General features: G+C 34.0%; 1 protein-coding gene across 12 annotated transcripts; it reads left to right on the forward strand.

Annotated features, from left to right (window-relative positions):
- The first annotated feature begins 2790 nt into the window (after nt 1-2790).
- On the forward strand, nt 2791-5393 carry DSPTP1 (dual specificity protein phosphatase 1). 12 transcript variants are annotated; one of them, XR_011080431.2, is made up of 6 exons: nt 2792-2919; nt 3104-3240; nt 3326-3461; nt 3807-4231; nt 4849-4913; nt 4999-5393. XR_011080431.2 is itself a non-coding variant. In XM_068607184.1 (5 exons), the coding sequence occupies exons 2-5, from the start codon at nt 3115-3117 to the stop codon at nt 5162-5164; spliced, it is 549 nt and encodes a 182-aa protein (XP_068463285.1). In that variant the 5' UTR covers nt 2791-2919; nt 3104-3114; the 3' UTR covers nt 5165-5393. The 12 variants fall into 12 exon arrangements, 4 of the variants coding, with proteins under 4 accessions (XP_068463285.1, XP_090156512.1, XP_068463286.1 ...); XM_068607184.1 differs by lacking the exon at nt 4849-4913 and having other exon boundaries at nt 2791-2919; nt 3807-3927; XR_016519545.1 differs by having other exon boundaries at nt 3807-4913.
- Nucleotides 5394-17693: the final 12300 nt, after the last annotated feature.

Consider the following 17693-nt stretch of genomic DNA (forward strand, 5'->3'; position numbering starts at 1 on the left):
TAAGCACAGCACCAGAAAAAACAATTAGTTGTTTCGTAGAAACAATCGGTTGTTTATACCAGTTCACAAATATAAAAACTGAATTTAAAGAGATTAAGGATAGAGAGAATGCACACAGAGGTTTATATTGGTTCACTCTTAACCCAGAGCTACATCCAGTCTTCCCAGAAACCATTGGGGAATCCACTAAGCAATCAACCCTAGATTACTTACAACACAACCAAAGAAGTGACATTGATCCCCTCAAGACACACACTTCCTTTGGTCCAGCACAACACCACTAAGAATGTTGATCTTGATCCCCTCAAGAACACACAACACTTCTCAGCAATACACACAGAGTTTCTTTCAAAAGTACAAAGGATTACACTTGTTACAGAACAAATCTGAAATCAATACAAGATGAAAATCCTATCTCACACTCTTTGATCAATGCAATCTCTAAGCAATTCTCAACTTTTCAAAATCTCATTCAGTGAAAAACTCAAATCTGTTTTTCTGTATTTAATCAAAGTTGTTTGTTGCATAATCTTAAAAAACTACCGGGTCAACATGAGATTAGTTCGGTAGTGCCTAGGTTAGTTTGGGTAAAGTCCAGGAAAGCCCATGATAGGTTGGTCAAGCCTAACTTAAGTCAGGATGAGTCAGATTAGGTCCAACTCAAGTTAAGCTTGGTTGAGTTAGGCCAAACTTAAGTTAGACTTTGTTTGCATCCGAACTCGAATAGAAAAGCAAATAATTTTTTAGTTTGGTTTTAGTGATTTAAGCAGATTGAAAGATGAAGATTTGCGGGATGAGGAAGAAAAACAGCCCCCGTGCCATGTGAAGAAAGGCAGCGAAAGTTTACCAAAATTTACACAATATGGTAAAAGGTCAAAATTACCCTCAATAACTTTTTAAACACATATAAAATAATACTTTATATATTATATATTTATAATATAAATATAATAAAATAATTTATAATAATATAATATAATAGTAATAAAATAAATATATTTATATAACAATAATATAAATGTATTTATATAGTAATAATAAAAGAAAATAAACTAGTATTATAAATGTAAACTATGAAATAATAATAATATATTTAAAATTTAAAATAGGAATAATAATAATAATGATAATAATAAATTATAAACAATAAATATAAATTACATATTTAATAATAATTAAAATAAATTTATTAAATAATAATATTGACAAAAATAAAAGTTAATTTTAATTTTGATTTGATTTTGTGAAAATAATTTTTTAAGAAAATGGTAAATTTGTAAACTTACATTTTATACATTTTAAAAAAAATAAAAATCTCCTTACAACCATCCTATCACACACAAACTTCAATAAACTTTCCTCACAAATCCACTCTAATATACCCTAATCCAAACAACCTCACTTTCTTTACACTTTCCTCTCAAATCATTCCAAATCCACTCTCTCAAATCCTCTCCCCAATCCAAACACAACCTTAGGTTAGGCTGAGGTTAACCAAGTTGGCTTGGGTTGAGATCAAGTTGTCCAGGTCAAGTTGGGTCAAAGTTAGGAAATATTTAGTCGTGTTAAGTCTAAGTCATGCACGACCAAGACAGATCGAGTCGAGCACAGTGAAGTTGAGTTGAGCTGGGTTAGGCAAGTTGGGTTGGACCCCAATCTTGCAATTAAGTTGCAAATAATAAAAGTTAATTATTGACCAATTTATAATTAATATATTTAAAGTTTTACAATTTACAATTTACAATTTATAATTATAATATATTTAAGGACTCTATAATTCTAAAAAAATATTTAGGAGTTAATTGAAGTCTTATTTTAATGTTGTAAATGGTCAAATCCACTTTGATCCTAGACGTGACCCACTTATTTAATGGATCAATAAAACAAGACTTATTTAGAAATGGGTTGAGATTGATAATTCTTGGGTCATGAGTCAAATTGACAATTCTAAACCCAATGTGTCATCCATTAGACAATGTATATTTGACAAAGGATAGAAATATTTTTGGACAAATTTTGTTGAAGTCAATGAACTTAATGCACATCATCCATGTTTTGTTAGAACTTTTCATCATCATTACATGAAACAACCATGTCAGAAATTGAATTTCATGTACATGACTTGACTTCATTAACTTGTTCACTTCTATTATCATCATTTTTTCTTCTTTTTTTAATTTTCTCTTTCTTTCTGTCACGAGTTTCTCTACGATATATGTTACTAGTTTGTGACATAATACTAACTTAAATATTATTTGTCGATTAGGAAAACACATTGATGTCTTCCTTACATAAGGACAAACATGTTTTTCCACATCCACATCTTTATTCAAAATGGTCATTGTTCTTTTACCTTTTTCTTAAAAATATCTCATTTTAAGTCCTCTTCAAATTGTCCTCATATCTAAATTTAAGGCATTGATGATTTGATTAAATAATGGATAAAACTAACAAAATCACAAATGTCCTCCTAACTACAAAATTTACAAGGTCATTCTTATTGCAAAAATGATAATATGAAATATTAAATTTTTTCCTTTTTGTATGTCTTACTTAGTCATTGAGTTTGTGATAACTTTTGGTTCTATGTGAGATTATTGTAAAATTTTATCTTAATAGTTTATTTTTTAATTTATTGAGAGAAGAGTTATTTTTAAATAAAAGTAATGTATTCCTATAATCTAAATTTTTATTATTCAAAATTAAGAATCTTAAATTTCATAGTATACTCTTGTACCTATATCCTAAGAAGAAGAATAAACTACAAATAGGAGGTAGAAGTTATGAGTTAAAAAATAATAATAAAGTATTACTTTATTAGAACGGTTTTGAAGATGAAGAAAAAGGGAAGAAAATAATAAGTTTGTTTCTGCTTCACAACGCAAATATTTCACAGCGATCAATTTCCACGCTTTGTCGGTGAGTTCTTCTCCTTCTTCACAAAACTCTATATCGCATTCATTCACATCCTTCCGCTCCAATCGTAACCGCTGTCTTCTTACCAGAGTTTTCTTCAATCAGTTTCTGTTTTCGATTTTCATTACTTATTTATTGATGATCAACGATTCATGTAAATATTGAATTGGCGTTTATTATTTTAAAGGGGGATCGAGAATGACCACCTCAGCGGCTATAGAACAATTCGACAAATGCATGAATGGGCAAATAGAAGCAATTGCACGGGTCTGGCATTTAGTTCAAGCCTACAAAAAGGACAAAATTCCTTTCAAAATAGACGAGGTACAATTCTAATTTCATTAAGACTTCGTTTGAGTTCATTCTGTTTTTCTTAAGGCTCTGTTGTTGCTATGCGTTATGAATACAGGGTCTGTATTTGGGTTCGATTGGCACTGCAGTTAACAAGGCTGCTATGAAAGACCATAATGTTACTCACATTTTGACTGTGGCCGGTAGAATACCACCTGCACATCCTGATGATTTTGTCTATAAAATTATATGTGGTATGTTAGTTTTCTTTGAATCAAACTTTGCTTTGCATTTCACATCGATCTATAAATGTTTGTGACTGATGATCGATGAACGGGTTTTGACGTTGATGTAGGGTTATTCTGATTGTGATTTTTTGCCATTGAAAGGGGTTTCATGACTTACAATTGAATTCAAAATTCACAATAAATGAGATTACCCTGTGCGCTTTAGAATAACAATTGTGTTTGTTTGCTATTCTGAAAGTGTATGTTTTGGTCATCAACAGTTTCGCATGCTGTTGCTTTCAAAATACATAAGGTTATTATCTAGTACCGTGTCCATACTAAATATATGATTTTGTGGGAAAATTGAGGTAGTTGTTGACAAAGACAATGAAGACTTAAAACAATACTTCAATGAGTGTTTTGATTTTATTGATGAAGCCAAAAGACTCGGTGGAGGTGTTTTGGTTCACTGTTTTGCTGGAAGATCAAGGAGGTATCTTCTATTCCTTTCTCCCTTGTTTACTTGTTTACATGCGATCACCTCCTGTTCTTGATAATTTCATGCATTTTTTTCTGGTTTAATTTTTATGGAATACTGTACGAGAAAAAAAAAACTAAACGCAATATGTAGTTCATTATCCATTGGCCTTCGATGCTGGCTCCGATACCAGCATTAATAAAAGGTGGCCCCTAATGCACAAGGCTCTTGCCCAGTGGGGTCTTCTGAGGGCGGGGAGATTACATCCCACAAGTGGAAAAACTATTTCTAGGAGCCTGCAATCACTAGATCACATAAGGTGGCAATCTTACTTAAAAGTTGCTCCAGGGTTCACTCTTTTTCATATAGTGGTAATAACATAGTAACTCGCATGCACATCAGTCTAAGTAACAAGTTTTACTTAAAAGTCTGGTCAATATCAGTTTATCTTACAATTTTGTTACAAAGATTACATGTTTATTTTGCTTGTAAAATATCTTTACATATCTAATATGACAGTATTTCTTGAAACCTATTGTAACAAAGTTTTGAAGAAGTATGTGTGTTGATATGTTGAACTTAAGTTTTCGACTTTTGTGCTAAATGTGAAATGGTTTTCATATTGAAAACTGTAAATCTGTTGTAGCCTTTGAATATTATTGGTATCCTTTTGTTGCTTTCTCTGTTTCATTATTCTTTTATTTTTTTCTGGAATCTGTTTTTGTGTGGATCTTTCCAGTTGCATGTATTGAAATTTTTAAAGAATAACAGAAGTGCGTGAATTAAATCATTATTTTTTGCTTCGATTTTGAAATGCTGTCAAATTTTTAAACATTTAAGAAGCTAAGCTCAAGTTTGTTAAAGTACTTAAAATATAGAATTAAGGATGTAGCTTGAATTTCAAGAGTGATGAATTATCTCCTTCCGTAACTTCAGTACGGCATGAAACTCTTGCCAGCATTTTAATGCCCATATCTGAACTTCTTAAACAAAAGATCTTGGTATATTTCTTGTTCTTTTGGTTATTTCTCTTTTCATGTGATTATGAACTGGTGAAATTGCTCCTAATAATGTTACACCTTCTAGTGTGACTATAGTTGTGGCATATCTGATGAGGACTCGTGGAATGAGCCTTTTTGAAGCTCTGCAACATGTAAGGAGTATACGACCGGAAGCACGTCCCAATCAGGGTTTCATTTGTCAGCTGGAGGACTTCGAAAAGTCTCTTCAAGATGCCTCTAAGTCACGTTAGTCCCTTAATTTCAATTGCATCCAAAGTTGGTGCATTATTCATAAACTCATCTGAATTATATATTGAACTTATACACGTCTGAAACCATCAGGATACATTTACAACTACACATGATTGGATGTAAGGAGGTGAAATCTGTAATTATAGCTTAAACCAGAAGATTTTACGTGTAACATTGTTAATATAGTAGAATGTGCATCATAAATAATAGAGTTTTGTTTTCAATTAACCACAATTATTACAATAGTCAAAACATTTCGCACGTCAAAACACAATCACATACTTCAGTTAACTATTAGCCGATGAGATAATGCCTCAAAACATAATACGTTTATGTTAATCCTCATCTTTTGTGAAACTTTATTTCACAGTCTTGTTATTTTTTATATGAAGATTAAAAAGTCTTTTTTTCCAGTTTTTGGGGATGGGATTATTAAGATTAAGATTAAGAACATGATTCCTGAAGAAATTTATACAACACATTCAGTTGTTATTCAACTTATTTAGGAATATGTTTATTGTTAACTATTACAGGAAAACTTAGTAATTTTACAATTACCTATTTGAGGGAATGTTTTATTTTACCCCATTCACAAAGTGATTAAAAACATAGTTCTCTCACAAATTCTTTTTATCACCAAGAGTATTAAAACTAGGGTCAGTTTGGCCAACCAGGCATGAACGCACGGGCAAGTTAAAAAAATTTGACAGTCCATCTTAACCTATATTTCAAAACGAGCTATAATTTTTTGTTTGGGCTGACCTTGTCTTAGGCCTATGGGTCAACAGATCAATTTTTTGTTTGATTGAAAATTAAAAAAAATTACAATCTATCCATACAAAAGAATTATAATATATCATTGACTAAAATTTAATCCTCAACAAAACATCATACATCTTGGTCTAAATATTATTTGAAATAATTCTATTAATGTTTTTTACATTCATGATATGTATAAATAAAACAAGTAAAGGTTCATAAAAATAGTCCATAGTTCATATCACTATGAAATTCACAACCCTAATTATCATATCACAAAATAGGAACTAAGCACTCCCAAGACAACTACTACTTTTATTACTTCAACATTTGTTTACTGCAAAAAAAAAAAATCCAATTAGCTAAAATGTCTATGTAACATACATAAAAAAATGTTATATATATTTATTATTGACCTTCGTAGATATATTATCTTCTTGACTAGTTTGATCACTAAAAAATTATATCTTTTCCACTGATTTTGCATCTGTAATTGATAATACACACACAAAAAAAGCAATAAGAAACACTTTTATAACGGGCATAAATAAATAGTATAACAAATTCAATAATAATTTAATTATACCAGAGGGTCCAACCTTGGGCTTGCACATTTGTAGGGAGTAAACAATTTCTTTACTTATTTAAGATGTGACTACCAATGCTTAATGAAGATGTAAAGACATTCTTAACACTTTTGAGAGAAAAAGTAATACATAGATTTATGAGAATTTTACTTCTTTATCATGATTTAATTTGATTACAATTCTTATTTACTTTTATGTTTTGAAGTAGATTTTTTTTATTATGTTGTTTTTTTTTTCTTTTTTGTTCACAACATTTTCCTTTTAGGATTCATTGTGAAGTTTGCTTTCTTGTTTTCATTCTTAGTGTTCATATTTTATTTTCTTAGTTTTTCTTTTGTTTGGAAGTGCAAGCAAAAGGTTAAGTGTAGGGTTTGATACTTAATGTCGTTTTCGAAATCAAAGATTTTATGTTTTCTCTTAAATTTACAATACAGAATACACCCTAGGTTCATTATCAAAGGAAACATGATTGAATTAAATCTTTAATATTATTTCCATACAAATTAAAATTAGGAATTTTAGGGATTGAGAAATGTAGAGTGGAAATTAAAAAGAAATTAATAACATAAACAAATTGCAAAAAAAAATCAAGATGAAAAAGGTCAATTCACATATTCAGAAACTAAACAATTTCTCTTATCATAGTTTTCTAGTGATTGAGATCCAAGTTTAAACAATTAACTTATTCAATTCATCAATTAAATTAGTTATACAAATCAAAATATCATTCAATCTAATTCTTAATTTGATTCAATAGATTCTTAATTTGATTTCTAAAATAAAAAATGCAAATTGTAATCACGAAGTGTAAAACCGAATTTAGAGTAGAGAAGAACAATCTTGGAGCGTTAAACGATATGTGCAAAACTCAATTTGGTTTATTTGATCTTTATTTCATGAATTGACCATTCTTCATTAATAAAGAATGAAATATGTAGATGAGAGGAGAAGAGGAAGAGTCAACTCAAAATTTGAGAGAAAATGAAAAAAAAGAGACGAGGAGACAATTTATAAAACTGAAAATTAAGCAAATGATTTATGTCTATATATATATATATATATATATATATATATATATATTCTAGAATATGAGGTAAACATGGACTCAGTGGACTTAATGGACTTAATTGTAGATTCTATATAAGTCCAATTACAAATGTAAAAGAGAAAGAAAAAAATTACAAACCTTTATTTTTATCCAATTCAAATTATTTGAACTGGATCGACCTTTTAGGATGTTATATTTATGCCATGAACTGGTTAATACAAAAAACCTCGTTAGTAGATGGTTAATTCGTAACATAAAAAGTTAAGTTTATAGTATACTTACGTATCAATGATATCCTTAAATTTTGTGGGTATCTTCTTGTGTAGGGAACAGAACCACACAACAGTCTTATCAACCATTGATAAGACAAGTAACTGCCAATGATGTCTATATCATCCATGAAAAGAGTTAGTAAATATTTTAAACATGAAATAGTAATAATTGATGACATATAATTAAACTTACTCATTGATATAAGGACATAAATAAATTTGTTTTCCCTCTTTTTCCAGGGTGTTAGTGATGTATGCTTGAGTCTCATATGACCTTGGTCCAACGGGATTAGTATATGCAGGATCTAAGAATCCATACACATTTTCCTTCCCCTCAGTGAGACAGACTCCATGCAAAAACCTACAAGTTATTAGTTAAAGTATAATCAATAATAATTTAACATAAAGTAAATTGAATAATAGGTAAAGATACTTACATCATAAAAAATTGAATTATATTTATATTGAGCTCTTCATTCCCAAATACAAGTTCTAATAAATCTGTGTTGTACATCATCAGTGGCAGTTCAGTGTTTATTTGAAAAAACGTATCATCCCACGGAATTGCAAAAGGTTCATTACCAATCTGACTAGCAATGAGACCTAAGGAAGCTATAGGATCGTCAACTGGAACCTCACGCTTCTTCTCCGGACTTGGTTTTCGAAAATGTTTCTACAAGATAAAGAACATTTGTATTCAATTATATGTAATATATAAATATAAATAAAAATTAATATAATGAAATGAAATTATTACATGAGGTTGGGGCATAAATCGAATGAGGTCTCTGGGCCAGGCAACGAATGCCTGAAATGCATCGGCCACAGTGGTTACCTCATCTGAAGGTAGTGGAACACGAGCATCAGGTACTCGTACTTTTTCAACTGTTACCTTCGCCACATCAGGGGAGAGAGGAACGTTATGTAAGGTGGTGGCCTCTTCATAGACTTTTCCAAGGGCCACCACCCGAGGAAGTTTGTCGCACGCTACCAATAGCTCACATTCCCTCGTCTGCCCAATATCATCCCTGATGTTGTAGGAGCCGCACAACTCCCCTTTGTGCTATTGGGAGTGGGACTAACAAGGGGTTGAATCGGCTCAGCACAAAGTTGTTGCGATAGAAACTCTTGTCGCATTCGATCATTCTCCTTTCTCATCTCAAGCCACATCAAATCAGTCTCCTTTCTCATCTCCTCCATTAATTCTTCACGCATCTTAGTCTTCATTTGAGTTTCGCTCTCTTTGGAGGAGGAGGATGACTGTCGTTCTGAAACTCCAAAATACAGTTTAATTCCAACCCTTTGTCCAGCTGCACGAACACGACCACAGTGCTCAGGTCCGCCAATTGCTTTAACCAGGATATCGTGACGACCTTCAACAAAAAGTTTACCGTCGGATCCCAAGGAATCCTGCAAGAGACAAAAATCATATCAGTTTTTAATATAATTAATGCTTTAAAATAAATGAAAATAACAAAAATAGCTTACAATTTTTTCGATGATAACCCCGGATTGCTCAAAACTTGGTACACCCGACTTTTTAATTCGGACCCTCTTCCATTTTACATGGCGAAAAGGTGGTGATGGAGGAGAAGTGACCCCTGTTTCCACATTCTCAGACGACGTCCCTTGTTTAGATTGCTCCTTTCCACCATCAGTGCTTGCTCAAGTTTTCGATACCCCGAACGAGACATTACGTGCGGGGTAACATTCTTCAAAGCTATCTCTTGAGCTTTCTTCCGACGATCCTGTCATAATTGAAATAAAAAAAGTGAAGTAAATAAAATAAACTTATTAATGTTATATAAATAAAAAAATTTAAGTTACTTCACTTACTATCCAAGCCTCATTTGACAGCTTTCTTTAAAAAGACGCCATGTCTCTTCATCAATATGTTTGTACTTTAAACATGGATTTTCTTCTTTAAGGTCACCAAAAACGTATCTCGAAGTCAGTCTTGACTTAAAGGTACAAAATTTAAATCCGATATTGGATATAATCTTTGATCGAAGCGGTTCCACATCAGGAATTTCAAAGTTTTCCTGGAAAATAACATCACCAAATTAAAATTAATCAATGAATATTAAAAAGCATTATATCAAAATGTAAAGCTTACCAAAACATCCTCTCAGATCATGTTCCAGTCGACCTCTGACACCTCATCCCATGAATTAATCAAAATGGAGAGCCTCTCACGAGAAACAACTCCAAGATAGCTCATAAACTCATCTGCTTTAGGACCAAAAGGCACTCCAATGTTGACGTCAATGTCAACACGTGTCTTCTCACCAGTAGCACGTCTCAATGCAAGACGCTTCAATCTAGTAGGTTCTCTGTTGCCTCATCCGGATCGAGGTCTGAGTGGGGTCTGATCATCATCCATGTCTCTGTTAAAAAAATTAGGTAACAAACATTAGTTAATCTGCATCGAATTAAAATCATATAAAAATAATACATAAAATTCTAAATGCTTATTTACAGGTGGCATGTGAGTTGAATGTTCATATGTAAATTCCTTCACTGTGGTCTTTACGGGTTGCATGTACATCATCAAGTACGTCGTCATCTTTATTAATTATCATTGGTGTGAATGAATGAGGGTCACCATTTTCAATATCATATATGGCCTCCCCTTGTTTTTTCCCGTGTAAAACGACATACCAATGTTCTGACGTAGGATCTTTCACGTAGAAAACTTGATATGCTTGTTGAACCATTATAAATGGCTCATCTCGATACCCTATCTTTCGAAAGTCCACTAGTGTTGATGGCAAATTTCATGAAGGTCTTCTTGAATCATGTAAGAGATGGTGCGGAAGCAATGGATGTGTGTGTGCAAGATCCTCCTAAGAGTGATGTTGATCTTGAAGGTGCATGGTGTGTATGAATATTGGGAGGTTCGGCCAGCCCAAGGAAAGGTGAAGGATGTGAAGTTTAGAGCCTAGAATTCTAGGGAGAAGCAAAGCTTGGCACAAATTGGCAGCATAACTTTACTCACAATAAACTTGAAAATACAAGGTGTAATGATGGCATTTTCATGAAGTTCTTCTTGAATCAATGTAGAGTATGGGGCGGAAGCAATGAATGAGAGTGAGCAAGATCCTCCTAAGAGTGGTGTTGATCTTGTAGGTGCATGATAGGTATGGGTATTGAGTGGTTCGGCCAGCTCAAGGGAAAAGATGAAGGAATTGAAGTTTAGAGCCTAGGATTCTAGGGAGAAGCAAAGTTGAGCACAAATGGGCAGCATAACTTTACTCACAATAAACTTGCAAAATACATGAGATAACCTCCCTATTTATAGGCTATTTGGGACGTAAAACCTAAGCTAATACATAATGAAATGTAAACCAAATGAAATGCAAGCCTAGGCCATGTGCCATGACCGGTCACACCTAGCAAAGTTCTAGAATGTTTCATTCAAATGTGCTTTCTACACTACCCTATCTACTAAGTACCCCTATTGGGCCTTGATGCAACATATACAAGGCTTTTTCTCTTCCATCCGTGGCTTCATCCATTTGTGCTTGTACATGCTTAACCATTGATCTTGTGAGGGGACCTAGACGGTCTAGTTCCACACCTAGACGCTCCATAGGTAGCTTCCCTTCTTCACGGCCTAGACGCTCATTCCTTGGAGCTAGACGCTCTCCTTGGTCTAGACGCTCTTCATGGTGTGTGATGTGATTCCAATAGCCACATAGAACAAGATTCTTGACACTTTGAGGAATCACCTTGAGCTGGAAAATATAGAGGCACTTTCTTAGAAGTTGGATCATGGTTCTAAGTCAAGAACTCACCAATAACAAGTACCAAATCCCAAACTCATTTGGATGAACCAAATATTGTCAAATTGAATCAACAAAGGAATTTAAAAAGAAGAGACCAAACAGAAATTGAATCAAAATCAAATGTACCGAACAGAATTAAGAAACAAACAGAATATAGGTGCTGGAAAATTAGAAGAACCGAAACAACAACAACTCAAAACACAAGGCAACATGAACAATTGAAGAAGAAGAAAGGAAGGAGAAGAGAATGCTCATGAAGATGGAAGAATGGTTGGATGATCACGCCACTAGAAGTATGGATGCTCCTAGATGAGTGTGCAAGCCGCCACTTGAGGAAACCATGGTCCTTCAAGATAAGACTAGAGTAGAAGGCTCAAAAGCTCTCCAAATGCTCACTCCAATTTTGAGTATAGTTTCTTTAGATAAATTCAAATCTGAATTTTACAAAGGAAACACCTCTATTTATAGCCTAAGGTGCTGAAAAATAGGTGGGAAATTTCAAATAAACTCATTTGAAATTCCCACCAAAAACAAGTCACATGGGAGGTGTGACCTTTTTCTACTATGACACCTCCCAAAAACTACACCTACACCACTCTCCTAAGTCACATGGACAATGTGACTTTATTTTACATTTTCACACACCTTTATTTAATAACCACACCTCCTAAAACTATACAAGAGTATTTCAAAGCTTGGCCTTGCCCCTCATGGGATGGACTTGGGCTCTTTGGGCTTTGGCCTTCTTGGGCTTGGGCTTGGGCTTTGGGCTTGGGCCTCATCTTTATTTTATGTCTTCTTTTAATTTTGAGAAGACTAGAAGGAAGAACTTCAAATGTGAGGGTGGATGTCCTCTTCCTCCATTAATAAAAGCCTCCTTTATTTGATTCTCATCATACTCCTCGAGTTGGAGAGAATTCATCCATGAATTCTGAATCCCTGCATATAACAAAGTCAGTTTAGTTTTACAATTAAAAGTGGAAGAAAAATGTAAACATGACTTAGCATTTGTAAATAATGGGATTTCAGAAAAGGAGGTTCTATAAATCGACCAAGTTGGAAAAATTTGTTTGGGAATGATGTGATGTTTTGGAAAAAGACCTCTTAAATGGTGACAACCATTAGGAGGTATGAACAAATCATCCCTAACATTTTTTAACCAAGATGGTGGTGAAATAGGAACCTTGGGTAATGAAAAAGATAAGGAAGGAAAACACCTTGGAGGTGAAAGGATAAGACCCATGTCAACTTGGCCTTCTTTGTCTTTTTCTTGTTTACTTGTGGTAGGTGGGTGAGTTAGGTCTTGTTTTACCTTGTTGATCTTTAAGATTTGCTTTTGTGGACAATGAAGAGCTATGTGCCCAAAACCTAAACATTTAAAACATTTTATATTTGAAGTTTTGGTAGGTGACTTAGGAGTAGAAAGATTTGTAGTAGAAACTTTGTTTGGAAACATGGTTTGTTTGGAAAAATTGGAAGGAGAAATTTTGTTTGCATCCTTCCTAGAAGAGTTGTAGAAATCATCATCATGAGTATTTTTGAAAGTTTTGTTCAAAAGATATGATTCTACCTTGATGGCTTTGCGAAACACGCTCTTTAAAGAAGAATATTCTTTTAATTCTACAAAATCTCTAATATCTCTTTTCAAACCACGTACAAACCATTTAATCTTTGACTCTTCATTAGCATGCATATTCATTTTAGTCAAAGTTGTTTCAAAATCTTTAAAGTATTCATCTACCATCCTATGTCCTTGAGGAAGCCTTTGGAACTTCAACAAAGGTTCCTTCCTAGAAGGAGGAACAAACCTCGCGCGCATACACTCTTTCAAAGCATTCCAAGAAACCACGGGAAGTTTCTTGCGATATATAATGTCCATTACAATTTTATGCCACCATTCTTTGGCATAGCCCAAAAAGGATAAAGAAACTAATCTAAGTTTTTGGTCATCTTGGACCTTATACACATGAAAATAATGGTCAACCTTAGTCTCCCATTCTAAATACACATTAGGATCACTATCACCATTAAAACTAGGGACTTTTTTACAAGCAAGGTTGAACACTTGGTGATATCTTTGGTCACGGTTATAGCTCTCTTCATGAGAATGATGGTGATGCCTCCTTCTTCTATGTTCTTCTTCACCAAGGACTGAAGCTTTGGAAGGAGAATGCTGTTTGTAAGATGCACCACTTGAATAGCCAGCCATTTTGCAAATAAAAAACAGCAAACACACAAAAACAGCAAACAAGTTAAGAAACAAAATTAGCAAAAACAGTGAGCTTGGCAATGAAACTGCCGAAGTGAAATGAGGCTGAAAAAAGAGATCACTCTCAAAGAAATAATGTTCTTGCACCAATCTGATCTTGAGGCCTTGGAATCCTCAAATGAAATATGTCAAAGCAAGCACACCAATCTCAAAAGCAACCACCACAAAACCAATGAAACAATAAAGACAAACAAGAAAAGGTATAAGCAAGGAAAGGTAATTGCAAAAGGAATACTATATGTAAGACAAACTCAAAGAGTAAGAATGAAAGACAATCAAGAAAATAAAGAACTCAATGAGAAAAGTAGGCACACAAAAGAATACCTAAGGAAAAGCACTAGAGTAGATGAAGAAAACAAAAAATTTAGCTACTGGAAAAAAAAAAATTTATGCAAACTGTGTTTGATATTCACTGATTTAACTGGAACGTTGTAGAGCGAACTGGATTATGAAATTTATACCACAGAAACTTCAAGATGTTAACTCAATAATGGCACTGGAATCAATTAAAAACAGTAAGCCAATTGAGAGAAATAAATTTTTTAAAATCACTGCCAGATTACCGTATTTTTTTTTTGGCAGGAATGTACACTTTTTTTATTTTATTTATCATTTTTTGTGTACTTCATATTTTTGAATGATTCTTTTTTCTATTCTTTTCTAACACTTTGAATATCTCAAATCCAGAATTTTACAGTACGTAAATCAATTGCAATAAGGAAAAACAGTAAGCACTTTTTTCAGAAACAGAGGAATCCTAATAGGAATAAAAAAACAGGATGATGAACTAGCAAAGACATAATAGAAAATGATGTATTGGAACTTGTATAGGTCTAGAATACAAGTATGAACTCAATTCTAAAAAGAAAATGCACAAAGGATCAACATCAATTCAGAAAATTATATGACACCAAAGCAAGAAACAATCAAAACAATAAAAGTACTACTAGAAGTAATGACATATATGGAATAACATGACTAAGACAAAACTTGACATGATTCAAAAATTAAAAGACACAACACAAATTTTAACAACAAGTGAAAGGAAGCTTAAGGTAAACTCTAGGAAGGATAATGCCATTCCAAAAGAGCAACCATACTCATAAGAATTATGAGTGCCATAAACCTTTTCACAAGCACTTGGTGTAAAAGAAAAACAGCAAGAATACTCAAATAAAATTCTAAAACAGAAACTTAAATTGCAAGAAAATAAAGAGCTCTTGAAATTAAAGTGCACACAACTCAACAATTAAACAAGAATGAACCTAAGACTCATGATACCACATGATGTGATTCCAATAGCACAATATGAATGATTCTTGACATTCTTAGGAATCAACTTGAGTTGGAGATAGCTTAGGCACTTTTAATAGAATTGGATCAAGGTTCTATAATCAAGAACTCACCAAAACTTGCACCAAACACCAAACTCACATGGAAGACCCATTTCTTGCCAATTGAACCGATTAAAAGATGTAAAAATGCAAATGAACCGATTAAAATGCATAACAAATGAAATGAACCGATTAAAATGCTTCAAAACTGAAATGCACCAAACAAATCCAAGGAGAAAGAAGATGAACCGATTGAAACATGAAAATAAGCAAGAACACCGAATAGAAAGCAAGAAAGGAACCTAAGACATGTTTAGGAATTCAAATAGGCACGAAAATGGAATGAGAAGATGGAGAAGAAAGAGGACTTATGTGGTTGTAGTTCTTGGTTGATGAACACGCCACTTGAAGTGTGAAGGCTCCAAGATAAGTGTGCAATGCCGCCACTTGAGAGAACCAAGGCACTCAAGATGAGACTAGGAAGAGGAGAAGACAAGTTCTCACTACACTCAATCACCAATTTGGGAAAGTTTTGATACTACAAATTCCAAATCTGAATTTTACAAAGGAAGCACCTCTATTTATAGCCTAAGGTGCTGAAAAATAGGTGGGAAATTTCAAATAAACTCATTTGAAATTCCCACCAAAAACAAGTCACATGGGAGGTGTGACCTTTTTCTACTATGACACCTCCCAAAAACTACACCTACACCACTCTCCTAAGTCACATGGACAATGTGACTTTATTTTACATTTTCACACACCTTTATTTAATAACCACACCTCCTAAAACTATACAAGAGTATTTCAAAGCTTGGCCTTGCCCCTCATGGGATGGACTTGGGCTCTTTGGGCTTTGGCCTTCTTGGGCTTGGGCTTGGGCTTTGGGCTTGGGCCTCATCTTTATTTTATGTCTTCTTTTAATTTTGAGAAGACTAGAAGGAAGAACTTCAAATGTGAGGGTGGATGTCCTCTTCCTCCATTAATAAAAGCCTCCTTTATTTGATTCTCATCAGTGTGGGCTTTGGCTCCCATGGCTAGATGTGCTTGGCCCTCCTCCATCATCCCCTCCCCCTTGGAAAGGATTTGTCCTCAAATCCAGCTCGTCATCGTCATTGGTACCTACAAATGGAGAAAGATCAATTACATTAAAAGTGGCATGTACTCCATATTCAAGAGGTAGGTCCAATTTATATGCATTGTTGTTGACTCGCTTGAGAACTTGGAAAGGTCCATCTCCTCGGGGACTTAGTTTGGACTTCCTTTGAGTTGGAAATCTATCTTTACGAAGGTGAAGCCAAACTAAGTCTCCCTCCTCAAAAATTATTTCTCTCTTCCCTTTATTGTTGTATTTTGTGTACTTCTCATTTTGTTGTTGTATTTGGAGTTTAATCTTCTCATGCATTTTCTTTATAAAATCAGCTTTGATTACGCCTTCCTTATGCACAAAATCTTGTGGATTAGGAAGGGGTATCAAATCCATGGGTGTGAGAGGATTAAAGCCATATACTACTTCAAAAGGAGAAGCATTAGTAGTCTTGTGAACTACTCGATTGTAAGCAAATTCAATATGGGGAAGGTACTCATCCCAAGATTTGTGGCTGCCCTTCATGATAGCCCGAAGCATAGTTCCAAGAGATCTATTGACTACTTCGGTTTGTCCATCCGTTTGAGGATGACAAGAAGTTGAAAATTGTAGTCTTGTTCCAAGTTTACCCCAAAGAGTTTTCCAAAAGTGGCTGATAAACTTGGGATCTCTATCGGACACTATACTTCTAGGGAGACCATGGAGTCTCACCACTTCTTTAAAGAAGAGTTTAGAAATATTTTGAGCATCATCTACTTTGTGGCATGGAATAAAATGGGACATTTTGCTAAAACGGTCCACCACCACAAAGATAGAGTCATGGCCTCTTGCAGTCCTAGGAAGTCCTAAAATGAAATCCATGCTAATGTCTTCCCAAGGAGCATTTGCAATCGGCAAAGGGGTGTAGAGTCCATGCGGCATTGTTCTAGACTTTGCTTTTAAACATGAGATGCATCTAGAACAATGTCGTTGGACATCTTTCCTCATGTGTGGCCAACAAAATTTTGCTTTTAAAAGATCTAGAGTTTTATCAACTCCAAAGTGGCCCATGAGTCCCCCCTCATGTGATTCTTTGACAAGGAGTTTCCTATGTGTTCCTTGGGGAATGCAAAGTTTTCCCTCTTTAAAAAGATATCCCTCGGACACATAGTAACCTCCTTGCGCTCTATGTAGACATTGGGCATAGATGGATGAGAGTTCTTGATCATCTTGGTAAAGCTCTCTTATGTGGTCAAATCCAAGAATTTCGGCACCCAATTTTGAAAGGAGTGTATGCCGTCTTGAAAGAGCATCGGCCACTATATTGGTGCTCCCTTTCTTGTATTTGATTACATAAGGAAATTGTTCAAGAAATTCCATCCATTTAGCATGTCTCTTGTTGAGC

Source organism: Phaseolus vulgaris, chromosome 3 (assembly GCF_051622355.1).
Source record: "Phaseolus vulgaris cultivar YP4 chromosome 3, ASM5162235v1, whole genome shotgun sequence".
NCBI classification, from domain to species: Eukaryota; Viridiplantae; Streptophyta; class Magnoliopsida; order Fabales; family Fabaceae; genus Phaseolus; species Phaseolus vulgaris.

Coding starts and splice junctions, on each gene's coding strand:
- DSPTP1 (XM_068607184.1), top strand. CDS start 3,115: ATGACCACCTCAGCGGCTATAGAACAATTCGACAAATGCATGAATGGG. Junction 3,241..3,325: donor TTCCTTTCAAAATAGACGAG/GTACAATTCTAA, acceptor TTATGAATACAG/GGTCTGTATTTGGGTTCGAT. Junction 3,462..3,806: donor TGTCTATAAAATTATATGTG/GTATGTTAGTTT, acceptor AAATTGAGGTAG/TTGTTGACAAAGACAATGAA.